The sequence below is a fragment of the Sphaeramia orbicularis genome, chromosome 22 (genome assembly GCF_902148855.1).
Source record: "Sphaeramia orbicularis chromosome 22, fSphaOr1.1, whole genome shotgun sequence".
NCBI lineage: Eukaryota > Metazoa > Chordata > Actinopteri > Kurtiformes > Apogonidae > Sphaeramia > Sphaeramia orbicularis.
In genome coordinates this window covers 29,423,019-29,436,388 of record NC_043978.1, presented here as the reverse complement: position 1 = coordinate 29,436,388, position 13,370 = coordinate 29,423,019, and the positions used below count along the sequence as shown (strand labels likewise).

At 41.2% G+C, this 13,370-nt stretch overlaps 1 protein-coding gene across 1 annotated transcript in view; it reads right to left on the bottom strand.

Moving 5' to 3' along the window:
• Window positions 1-13,370, bottom strand: part of dph6 (diphthamine biosynthesis 6) — a 130,315-nt gene that overhangs the window by 91,018 nt on the left and 25,927 nt on the right. The window contains exons 4-5 of the mRNA XM_030127554.1: window positions 3,505-3,578; window positions 519-637 (exon numbers count right to left, since the gene is read on the bottom strand). Of these exons, the coding sequence (XP_029983414.1) occupies window positions 519-637; window positions 3,505-3,578 (193 nt within the window). The remainder of the gene's footprint in view (window positions 1-518; window positions 638-3,504; window positions 3,579-13,370) is intronic.

Here is a 13,370-nt window from a genome sequence, read left to right as displayed (position 1 = left end):
AGAAAACGCAGTGTTTTTCAGAGACAATGGGGACATGTGTCGCTTATTGACAGGTTGCATTAATGTGAGGGGCAATCACCTGTGATTATTTCTCAACTGCCAGCCCCCCCCCTTCACCCACCCATCCAATAACACCGCACACTTCTCCAACACCTCCTCCCCCCCTGCTTCTTATCTTTTCATATTGTTCTCTGCTTCAATACGTTCGCCGCTGGCACAAGTCTCAACACTGCTGCTAAGCCACAGATTAATGATTAGGGCATTACTCTGCTCGTCTGCTCTCTTTTTCTCTCTGGTTACACCTCCTTTTTCTCCTCCCCCTATTTCTTACTTATCCAAGTTTTGTCCCTTCGATCCCCTTGCCAAACACTACTTAACTAACCTCCAGAGAGAGTAGAAAGTAGAAAACATAGTGGAAAAAGGGTGAAGGCTAAATCAATGACGGGGAGGGAAGGGGTGGGGGGGTTCGGCTGCTCACCAGCTGCCTGCTACACAAAAGAGTTGAGACACAAACTCACCAAAGGCGGCAACTTTGATGAGGATAGCATGAAGGTCAGATGATATCATCTCAGAGAGAAGGGACTCTTGGTCTCGGCGCCACAGGTAGGCCAGGGGCTGCAAACCTAGCCGCAAACATCTGGGGAACAGGTGAAAAGGAAGGGGGTGGGGGTGCGGGGCAATAGATTTTAGAAAGGGAAAGAAATGCAAAAGAGGTCATTCTGAATATTTGCCAGATTCACAACAACTTCAAAGCCGATGTGTGGGAAGGGTGCCACACTCAAAGGTCAACAACACCTAACTCCCACCTGCTACCTCCAACGGTGGCGACCATGAGACGACAAGCATGAAAACACAACACTGTGGTTTGACCGTTGCATAAATACACTCAAGACAGTAGGATTTGATAATAACGAGAGAACTTTGGTGTTTTACCATCTGTCTGGGTAACTTTAGACCATAACGAAGTGAGAGAGGGCAGGAAACTAAACAGCAGCACTGGAATTTGCTCCTCAGAGTTGAACACTTCTTCCAGCCGGTCAGATTGTGGTTTACATTTATGTTTATTTAGACTCATATAATATATGGACGGAAAGAAGAAACTTCAGGTGGAATTGAGTAAAAGTGTATTGTTTGGTGACATGCAACTTATATTTACATGTATGATTCCAGACATATGTTATTTTTTAATAAGAGGCTTTTTATTGAGGGCTATGGCACTGAATAACAGAACAATAGAATAGAATAGATGAAATATGCACAATCTATTCTATACCGACCAATCACAAGTTCGGGGGCAGATGTTTCGCAATGCATCATAACTTCTTTTTGTTGCGAGTCAAAGTCAGTTCCAATTCCACAAATTTCTTTTCAACTGTTGTGAGTTGTTTACTTGATTCAAAAATAAGGACTGAATTACAGATTACACCTTGTATTCTCAAGTTTCTCTGACAAAAGCATCACATCCGTCTTATCTGTGATTTGGATTCAAGCCCTGTGATTCCAGACGGATTTCTCAGTGAGAAAAACGGATGGCTGGCCAGGCTAATGTCCCCCTCCTTCCAGTGTGCACTATGAGCCCAAGCTTCAGGAAAAAAATGGTGAGAGACACATAATTTTTTGATCCTGTCTGAATTGTGCCACTATTGTTTTTCAACGTAAAAGATTATTTTAAGAGCTAAGACAGTCAAGGTTTATGGAAAAGAGAGTAGATAAACATCTAGTTTTGTGTTAAACAGCTTAATGGACTGCATCTCTGAACAGACCTGAACAGATTGTTGAGGGCATCAGTTATGATGACGACACCTTTGCGACTTTCAGATGTGTCGTCTTTCACACTCTGATACTTCAACAGTTTCACCACAAACTGCGACTTTCTTCACTTGTACAGTTACCCTTTAAATTAACAAACATCATACATGCAAATTATATACTTCAAATGGGATCTAAATATTACTTGCCTCTTTTCGTTGACTGCAATACAACACTTTTCTGAAGTAAGTTCCCATGGGAACAACAGGATGGGGTCAGACTTCGGCTCTCCATAATGAAGCTGACCTTTGACCTTTCATATAAATATATATAAAATGTCATCACTTAAAAATTTCTCCGTTTCCACATTTGTATGAAATGTCATCATAATTAGAGAATGAATTCCTGGGTACTAGTTAAAATTGTGCTGTGTAAAGCCACAGTAAACTTGACCTTTGATCTCCAAAATCTAATTAGTTCATCCTTCAGTAAAATTTAACATTTGTATCAAGCCTGAAAATTGTTGTTTTCCTGGAATCATCAGAGTGTGGTTTGACCTGTTAGATGTAAAATGGAATTGCATAATTTTTTACTTTTAAGGTGAAGACACACCAACCGATTTTCAGCGGTCGGACATCATCGGGCAGTCTGGCGAGGTCGGTGACATGAGTCCGTCTGGTGTGTTCTCTGCGATCGGCCGTCATTAATGCCGTCACCAGTCTTTTCAGCCGATTCAACATGTGTAATCGGGCATTCAGTCGGACCAGTCTGATTGGTGGAGGGATAGCCCTTGACTAGTGAATCAGTGAATGAGAAGTTTACATGTGAATATAGCTATGCCAAGGTACTTCACACTATTATTGTCTTCTATAATAGACCATTCACTGCTCATATCGTATCTGAATGAGTGCCAGTCAGTGTTGCCTATTGACTTCATTCATTCCATGAAGTAAACACTGTTAGCGTAGTTAACATAGTGTGATTTCTCCTTATTTTTCACCCGTTACATCTTTCTTCTTTCACAAGAAGAAGCCCGAGAGCTGACGTCGCCAGTATCTTCTTATTACTAATCATCCGTTCAACAAGTACAACAACAACAACAGCTGTTCTTGACTACTCAACACTCTCTGCTGACAACAATGACTGACGACAGCGATCTCTGTGTTTTGGTCTAGAGAGATGTTCCGTCATTTCCGGTTTAACATCTCACGCAAGCGCAGAACGTACGCTGAAGTCAGTTGTCAATTTGGTGTGTTCTTCACACTTTTTTGCCCACGTCGGGGAGACGGGAGCTGACTGATAATTGAGCTACTTTTTCTGGTGACGATCGGCAGTCGGGTAGGTGTGTCTTTGCCCTTATACGTTTGTGTGAATTTTCATTCTAAATTCTAATCAGTTCATCATTTCTTACAAGTAAATTTGAAGAAATTATGAAAAAATAATACTTTCATGCCTTTTTATGAAATCATTGCTTCACAAAATGGGGGGCAGTGACTTAAAAAAAATCGCAGCAAGTCTAAATAAAGTGGTATAAACAAAACCTGGGGTGTATATGTGTACGTGTTTAAACAAAACTCACTCCAAGTTTGGAACACACAGTGAGGTTACGACTACAGAGGATGCACTCTTTTCCTTCGGTGGACCACAGAGTCTGCGTCATTTGAGCCGAAATGTAGTGTGTGTGAGCACTTTAGTAGGTAAAGTGTGTTCTGGATCATGAGTATGTGTGCATAAGCAAGTGTATGTTTGACTTACACATTTTCCACGCGGACCCTCTGGTAGTCGGAGAGAATGGCCCCTACAGACACTGCCTCGACAGCCTCCTTTTCCTGTGGAGAGGAAGAAAAAAAAAAAAAACATGAAGGAAACTCAACCACAGATTTCTGGCCTTTTCCATTCTACAGTATGTGGAATGTGCATTGTAATGCTGATATGATGTCACTGTCCCATTGGGCCAAATACTCCTTGCTCAACCTACAATGGTATCCCAAAGTGTTATCTGAACAAAACCACACAAACACATGTAAACATACACACACTGAGACTGAAACAGACAATGAAAACAGATTCCTGGCGGCTCTTTCCTTTCATTCGACCGCGATCCTGTGGGGATGTTTACACTTTGGTGGTATCAAGGCCGTTATGGTCCAGCCCATATCCCCCGGAGGTTTGAGTACATGGCTCTGACTGAATGTGTGTGTTTATGTGTGTGTACTGGAGGCTTCGACGGCAGCAGTACAGGCCGTTCCCGGACTTTATCAGCGTTCAAGTACAAGTGGGAGATGAGTGTACGTGGTTGTACGCGCGCCGAGGCTGGAAGACGGAACTGTGGTGACAACTCGGAGTATCAACGGTGCATTGTGTCTGTGAGTGGCATGTATCTTTAATATTGCTGAGGGCTAATCTAATTGCTTTTCATATCATATTCATATTTCACAAACGGCGAGACAACTATGCACTCGAGAGATACTGACACAGCCTTGAGATGTGTTCAATCTTCTCTGGTGAAAACAGGCTTGATCCGGAGTGACGCGCAAACAAATACTCACGCAAACTCTCACATAGAAAGACGTACATACGCTGTCCCCTGATGCTCCCCCTTTGCACATGCACACACCTGCAGATTCATTAGAACATTATATAGGCTGTAATTATAATGAGAGGCCTGGGCAGAGGCAGTGGAGGGATGCACAAGCCTTCACTAAATTACCTTGTAGCCATTATCAATTTCCCTGGCTACTGGTCCTTAAGATAACCCCCCCCCCCAACCCTCCTTCTCCCTGTGGTCCCTTCCTGCAATTTTTCTCTGCCTGATAAACATGCTGATTAAAGCGAACAGCGTGTAAACCTTTGATACTTTCCTAAATGAAATCCATGCCCTGCCTGGGGCTTGACGCTGTTTCTGCGACGCACTGTGCCTCACACACTAACACACAAATCCACAAAGGCGTGCCAGCTAATCAGATAAAGGATGTGCTCTGTGCGTGTGTGTGTTTTGTGTTTATGGTGCAGCAGAGGATGGGAGGTATGAAAGCAGAGCTAAACACATACAGACAAATACGCGTCGCTCGAATTTAACTCTTTGACCTGGAGTTAAACACGGAGAGATCTTAAGAACTTCGGCACTCAAGTTTTTAATATCCCTTCAATGTGCCTGATGCTGGAATATACATTACAGTTAAATACGCTGCCCAGTGACAGTAATTAAGTCAGACTGATAACATTTCAGCCCAGCACAGAGCGAAGGGGGCTGCAGGCAGTGTCATGTAACTCTAGGTAAGCCTCAGGGCCAGCACTCTATTCTAATGCAATGATAACCTTTTCCCTAAATACAACTGTCACTTCCTAAAGAGGCAAATTAGGAGGTAAAGAGTGGGATAAGGACGGACAGAAAGAAAGGGGAAGAGAGATAGGAATGTGAGTGTTGAAGGGGTGGCGCTACATCAACACCAATTTGGTACCTTGGCTTTAAACTTGGCACTGCCTTTTAAGACTTATCCCAACAGAATAACAGCCTCGTCTGATTTCAGCAGGATAAGGAATATGTTTTATATCAACACACTTCTCTAACATTATGGTAACATTAGATAAGTCTGTCAATAAGATAATCATAGCTAGCTATCAGTAGGTCGTAGTAGGTAACTGAGAAAGTAGTGGGTGCTTCTATGAAACTGGTCCCTAAAAAGAGGACAGAGGGGCTAAAAATTCAAACAACGTGCAGACTAACGTTATGAAGCAAGTTTGGAAGCACTTTGGGTCTATTTTAAAAATAAATATTCACTGAGATAAAAGAGAAACTACTTTCCCCGATACAACACATTTTTATTTGACACCTGCATACAAAAATCTGCATGTACCACTGTAAAAAGGACACAAAAATTACACGCTACTGTTTTTTTTTTTTTTTTTTGGAATGTTTTTTTATTCTCTCACAGGTACATTTTGGGAATCGAAGTAAATATGCAAGGCAGAGTGTTTAAAAAAAATGACCGCTGTTGCAAAATCAGTCGCAATTTTTTAATTTGTGTTTAAATGGGCTGGTTCCGCATGTAACGCAAGTGGACACAATGGGTTACACATGAAACCTGGAATGAGACTGCCTATTCATGAAAAACCCACGTCTGGATTAGAAAAATGACTAGAATCGTCAAATTTAACACAGTGTCCTTATTTGTAGACCATTTCAAGCAGTTTTTCTAGATAAAATGCACTGACAACTAGGTAGCTTTTCCTGTCCTAACCCGAACCCGAACCCTAACCCAATTTGGGCCATATTTTTGGCCCCGATATTTTATCAAAAATTCATCAATTTTGGGATAGTTCAGAGCAAGAGTATATATATTTTTTTGCATTTATCTGAGGTCATCATTAGGTACATCCTGGGGGGGGAATATGTCTAAATTTCTCTTTTATTATCGGGTCTAAAATGCTGACAAAGCGCCAGATACCAAAATAAACCCAGTTTCATGGAAAGACCCAAATAGATTCGGCTAACTCCTTCTAACAATCTTCACATAAGAACACGCAAATCATATTGAAGCTTTAAAAAACGCTTGGTTGGAATCTGAAAATCTTCTTCGGGCCATCCAAAATTTTAATCTAAATTCTCATTGACACATGAGAGTAAACAGAACATTTCTGTATGGACATGGGCACTAATAATATTAATAATGCACTACAAATTGAAATTCATAATAGTTTGTAAAGCATCAAATGTCAGTAATTAAGAGCAAATAGTGACACTCATGCAAGCAGAATATTTTAACCTTAAAATATTGTGCCTGTAGGTGTGAAAACCATGGCTCATCGACATATTTCTACATTACCAAAGAACAAACTTCTTCATCCTTTTCTTCTTTTTTCAGTTTTTTAGTGGTGGCACCTAATATCTTAGTATTAATGTAAATTATATTACTTAGTTAATGCATGTTTAAATTACAAAGCAAAACCAAACAAATAAACAGTGGCCTTTTGCATTTTTAGCAGCCACCGTTGGGGAGGGTGAGGCAGTTGCTTATAACATCACTGCTACATGCTGCTTTAGAACGAACACAACGAACCATTAAAAGCCAGTTATCAAAAGATAACCATCTCCTTTCCCTGGGTTCTTACTTGTTGTCTTTCCTGAGAAAATGATCTTTTATCCTTTTTTGTTATTGTGTAATTCATTGTTCAGTAGCCATTGTAATAGGATGCATGAATTGCACCACACTGACCCAGGTTCAACTCTGTCCAGGGTCTTTTCCTGTATTTCAACTCATTTAATTTATGCAGTTGGATACTACCCAAATTTTGAGTCATAATAGACTTGTTTTTGCATTAACAAGACTCAACTAGATAGCTTGAAATGAAAGGGTTTTTTAATCTTACTTCTAGATTTGATGTGCTATACTGACAACTGGATAACCGGATATATTTTTAGAAATGTTATAAGTAGCATTAACTTAGTGTATTAAGCACAAGGGAACTAATAGCTAGAAAGTTCAGCCTTAAAACTGACACAGTATTCTTACAGCGCTTGTGATTCCGTCTCCCTAAGTCTCTCTTCTTCTCTCTGGAGGCAGATGATTGCACATGGTATTAACTCAGCATCAACCAATTAAAAGACTTCTAATTACATTACATCATACTGCATTATAATACACCTAATTACCACTAATGATAACACAGGACACATTTCCCATAGATCCCCTTGTTTTTAATGGAGTCTCTATGACCAGACCTTTTGGCAAACAGCTTTGGAAAATGATTATTTTTGGATGCAGTTGTATTTTTGTCGCTATCGTGGCTATCACCAGGAGACAAGCAGGAATGAAAGGGCAGCTAAAGCAGCTTGATTTGAAAAATCCTACGCATACTTTCTCATCCCGTGTGGGAAAGGTAGGATAAATTACTGTGAAGAAGGGCTATGTACATATAAATCTGAATAGATGGATATTATGGGAATAGTTTTATGTGTATTCATGATGCTATAAAAAACACAAAGTTTGATTTTATGGGCACCGAAAAATTTATCAAAATGGTTTATAGTGGGAATACCTGACAAAGCGACAAGGTACCTCATGAAGCACAGTATAATAATAAATAATAATAAAATCTTTATGAGAGCTATCTGGCTAAACGATGTTTTGACTGCATTAGAGGTGGGATCTGGGTAAGAAGCTAACATAAAAGTAAATCAATGCAGAGGTCATCAGGACTCCTGTGACCCACAAACCACTTTTCTTTCTTCATGACTGTTGGCACAAGACCCAAAGACAGAGCTGCCTTCCTCCCCTGCTTCCATGTCACTTTTCTTTTTTCAACATTTAATGACCCTAGTTCATTAAAAGAAGCCTCACCTGATCCAGGTCCGGAGGCGTTAACTATCGCCCAGAGCGGGACTAATTTTGGCGTGGCATTGCAGTGCAACAGTGCAACCCCCTTAGCAACCGCCATCAGAGGCAGACTAAACAAAGGCCTGGCCTGGCTTCCCCTGTCCTCTCCAGCAGGCAGAAAAAAAGCTATTAATGAGGATCTATGGCCCAAAGCAATGGAAGCCCTCAGTCCCCCCCAGCCATGTCCATCAGGGTACTTAGCCCCATGCAGTCATTAACTTCTGTTACTAATTGTCAAATTCATTAAACTAATCCTTCCCCCACATCCGGATGTCTCTTGTGGAAATGGATGGAGAGGACTGAGTTATTAAGATGTCAGCTATGGGGAAGATTAAGGCCAGCAGACATGCTCCACAAAGAAACGATACGGCCATTAAACTCTATATCAAGGTAGCGCATGTGATATACTTTGTAATTATATATACATTCATCTTAGTAAGGGAGTAAAAAGACTGTTTCAAATGTATTCGCAGTCACAGACATGCCTTCAGTCAAGATATGTATCTATCCCGAAGATACATACATGACAATAATAAAGCACTGAGTTTGGATCAAAATGTAGCTATTTTATCAACTCACAAAGGTACTTACGCATGCCACACATTCAGTCGGGGTAATATTCAACAGTCAAAGCCATTAACGGCAACCAAGGCAATTAGAAAGCCATAAAATATTAAAAATTCAATATTCATATTCATATGGAATACATCAGAACCCTCATTAGCTCTCGCTCAATGGCTGTCACAATGAGGTCTTAATTATACACCCTAACAATACAAAGCTCCATTTTGCAAAATGGTAGGCTTCCAAAATGCCTACTTGAGCCAGTTCTGACAACCTGGAAGCCAGAGTTAGCAGATGTTGATTGGTAGACACAAGGCCCCCATAATGCTCTCTTCGTGCGGACTGAAGTTGTTGACGTATACCTTCTATTAGATGATTGCCTCCTGTAGGTAGTGTGCTGGCATGTGACGGCAAGGAGGCGGAGAAGAAGAAGACGACGAGGTGGAGAAATTAATTAAAGTGGTTTGAATAACAGTTTGCTCAAGGGCACCGGGGTACCTCTCCGTCGCTACATCCACGTAGTCATATCGACACCGTGTCTAACCCCGCTGCCTCTTATCCCACCCACCCCCGTCTCCAACACTCCTCAGGATCCATCAAGTAAGTGACTGGACGCGACATGGTTTTAATGTTCTCTCCATTAGATCAGCTCTGTAGTAATGTAATATCATTGTTCTCCCCTGTTCCCCTACATGGTGGGAACATGGAGAGGGGGTGTCGGACCTCGTTGCAGCAGCTCAAGTAGATGCGGTACACGGGACAGGGCCAGCTGGGGTCAAGCGGTTGTGTTTAATGTAATGCGGACATAGTCCTGGGGCGTGTTGGGCTGTCCTGACAACTCAGACATGCCAAACTGACAGGCCGCTTAGTGTGAGCCTAGTAGGAGGAGACACCGGTTATTTGTTTTAAATCAGCTTCTTCATTATCATTCTGTACAGAGAGTTACACTCCAAGGTGACTCCTAGAGTTGGTAAAGGAATGTAAGGATGTGAGGTGGGCACAAGGAACAGGATATGCTTTAAACCTATTTACACACAAAGGGCCTCGCACATGAATCATGCATAAGCACAGATTTGATCTTAAATTGAGCACGCGGTGAAAAAGTTCCAAACTTTTGCGACATCGATCAATAATTTCGTCCTCTGGGTGTAATATTGAGTAAAGGCAATAGCAGACAGTTCTTTTCACACCTGGAAGTCGGAACCAAGTAACATGTTTGTGTCACACTTGTATACACTTATCATTGACATCCTACCCCGAATCTTACTATACTTATTATTTATGGGTTCGTAGATTATGTCTCTGATGTGGACATATGATCAATCTAACCTTTAGATGGAGAAAAATAAGCAAAAAAACTTCACACATCTTTAAATACGTCCACAGTTTTTGTATCTTCAGGTGCCATCGCTCTCCCAGTCCTCTCATTTCCTCCCCTCCTCATCTTATTAAAGAAGTCTACAAAAAGTTTAAAAAGTTTCCACGGTTTTATGCATTTTTTTTCCGAGTGGATTTTCATTAGTTCACGGGGACACAGTTTATTAAAAGCTCATCTCCCCTTTTTTCGTGTACAGTTTATTATTCATTCTTTTGCTTCATCTCTTCTTTTGTTTAGTAGCTGATGATGACTTCCAAAAGTCAAAAAATAGCAAAAAAAAACAAAACAAGTGTTCTTGCATTAGACAAATCAAACCATGGTTCCATTCGATCTAGACTGAGATAGACTAAGGTTTGGCTCTTCGGACTGGGCTAAGTTTTGTCAGAAAGTCCATTCTAAATTACGTAGATATGAAAACACTATAACAGACACCCTAAACGCAACCAATAAACTATTATTTTTGTGAGGGAATATTAACGATTCTGGGGAAAAAAGCAATACTTGATGAAATTTCGGAAGGAAAAAGATGCACAATTATTTAATCAATGAAGAATGACACTTTTCTATGGATGATTAAGTCTTAATATGTGATAGACAGGATCACATGTTTCATACTGTACAACAGTCCAGGGGGTATCAAGGTGCTGCTGGAGCTGTGTGGCTAATTCCTATGTGCTATAATACAATTTTCATAAGACTGCATTATTAGGCGACCTTTCAACTTAAAGCCAACTGGATTTTTAGTGAATGGGGTACTCTACTACTGGCGTGGGTTACGACACCCCTCATCAACCCTCAGACCCAGTAGGAGGTGTCATATCACCAGATACTGATTTGCACTTGCTCAGTCGTCTCTTGCTCAGCTACGAAAAGTACATCCGTCTGGAGTGATACGCCTGACAGCAGACAGCCCTTTTTTTTTTTTTTGGCTTCCATTTCCAGATCACACATTTTTCTTTTTTTTTTTTTTTTACCTCACTAAGACCTACTTCCTCTACATACTGTATATACCATTCATTATCCTAGTTCACCTCTTGCCATTCTTTGCATTTTTCTGTCCATTGACTCCACCGTTCACACTTGAAAATAAGATATTAAAAGAAAAGAAGTAAAGTTTTTTATCTCTGTCGATCCTTTTTGTCTTTCTTTCCAGTTAAATTTGAGAGGCTTGTTGCTTTGTGGTTTGCATGCTTCAGTCTACTTCCCTTATATAGGTTAATTTCCTTTCCCTTATGTTCGCTGCAAATTGTCTGGAACGTGCATTCAATTTAAGATAAAAAAAAAAAAAAATCAGCAACACACACAGCTGTAAAAGACTTGGCTGTGAATGCACATTTCATGAATCCTACATAGGAATTTCTTTCTTTCTCTTATTGTGCTAAAACATACACAAGACAAAAACTAGAAAACATTCATACAAGAGGGCCATTTCTTACAAGATTATATCCTGCTTATGTACACTTGAAGTACAACACAATGTCTGGTAAACCAAAATAAGGCTACAAATGGAAATGCAGGCTTAACAAATGTATTTGTAAAACAAACACCAGCCAAGACCTCTTTCTAAAAGGCTTTCAGAAACATCCCCTGTGTTAAATTGTTGGGGTTGTCTGTTTGAAGCAGCTGTTGAAAGACGGGCTCTTCCTTTGTGCTTGAGGATGAGCTGGCGAGATGACTCATCATGTGTCAGTCCTCAACCATTGAGAATGCTGAAATAAGAAAAACAAACTGCCTCGCAAGCCAGCTGCTCACAAAACCGAAGTGTCCTGACTGGTTCCTGAGACGATGCAGGTTATTAGAGCCAGAGAGGAAACAGAAACTGGAAAGTATTGAGCTCGGAGTGAGGCCACGATGCAGGTGTGTCCAGCCAGCGAGAGGTTATGACATGTGATGACATGTGATGAGTGAGTGACATTTATCAAGCCGGAGAGATGCGATGAGTGAAAGAATCTGCAGAAGACTCCAAAAAGGTACTTCTGCAGACATGAGAAAAAGCTTTTCATGGCTCGGTTCTACCCTAAAGTTTACTCTCACACACACACACACACACACACACACATACACACATATATGCTCTTTAGTCTTGGAAAGTGATTCATTTACAATGACAGAGCTGTTTTCACCGATAGAGCCGGAGCATAAATATGCCATGCCGCACAGCTGGAAAATGTAGAAATTCATCAGGGTTAAAAAGTAGAGAGATTAACGTTTCACGAGTTTCCTCTCAGATATATATGGTTACGTAAACATAGGACCCAGCCAGTCGTCAGGCAGAGAGGGAGAGGGCCTTGGCCAAAGCAAGCACAAAGCCCTAGTCTGAGCAGGCCAAGGACAAGGAGGCTTTCCATATCAACACGCATGGAAAACTAAATGTTGGGAGGCAGCGGGGAGACATGAGGTTGTTTATCGATGTACTGTATGTCCACGAATACTTGAAATTCAAGCAAACAAGCTCAGTTATTACTGGCTCTTTAATGGTTATTTCTACATTAAACTCTCAGACGATTGACTGTTTGGGGGTTTTTGAGATGACAGGAAAACGTGCAACTTCCTACACACGTTCAAGGTCTCTCAGCATTAAAAGGATAAGGTGTTCCAATAAATAAGCATGAGCGAAATTGTTTTCTGTAGGGCATGAAACAGCCATAATCCAGGTTCTTTCATAGCGACAATCCCACTTGGCTGAGTGTTTGAGACAGGAAGCTGCTTCCAGGACAAAATCAAAGAAGGAGTCTCATGCCACAGAGAGGTAAACTTATGTCAGTTGCTTTTCATGGTCCGTAACAACCACCTAGTCCACAGGGTGTATGCAAGCACAAGTACTGACATCCACACACACATACACACACACACACACTCTAGAATGTAAATGTTTTTCTGGTGAGGTCAGGTTCCAGGCCCTTGGCATCTCTGCACTCCCCATCCTCCATCTCCGACATCGTGGACACCCCCCTTTCCCCTCCTTCTTACCTCCCCAGAGAGAGACTGGAGGAAAATATAGCAGCAGTGCTGGTTTAACCCACTCTCCAGACTCCAGACAGTGTTTTTCTACGGCTGGTTATGACTTTAGCTGCGGGAGGTGATGGGGCCTGCCACAAATATTTCTTGAGGGGGAATGGTTCACAAAACAAAACATAAAAGCCCTCTTAATTTTGGAGTAGATGAATGGCAGGGAGTTGAAAGACTTAGCACTGTTCGTCAGCTGTCTGTTCAAAGACAGACAGTATCGGGCCTGACCGCTTACTAAGGAGGGAGTTTTACACTTACTTTTAGAGGCCTGCATTGAAAAATTCTGCACATAC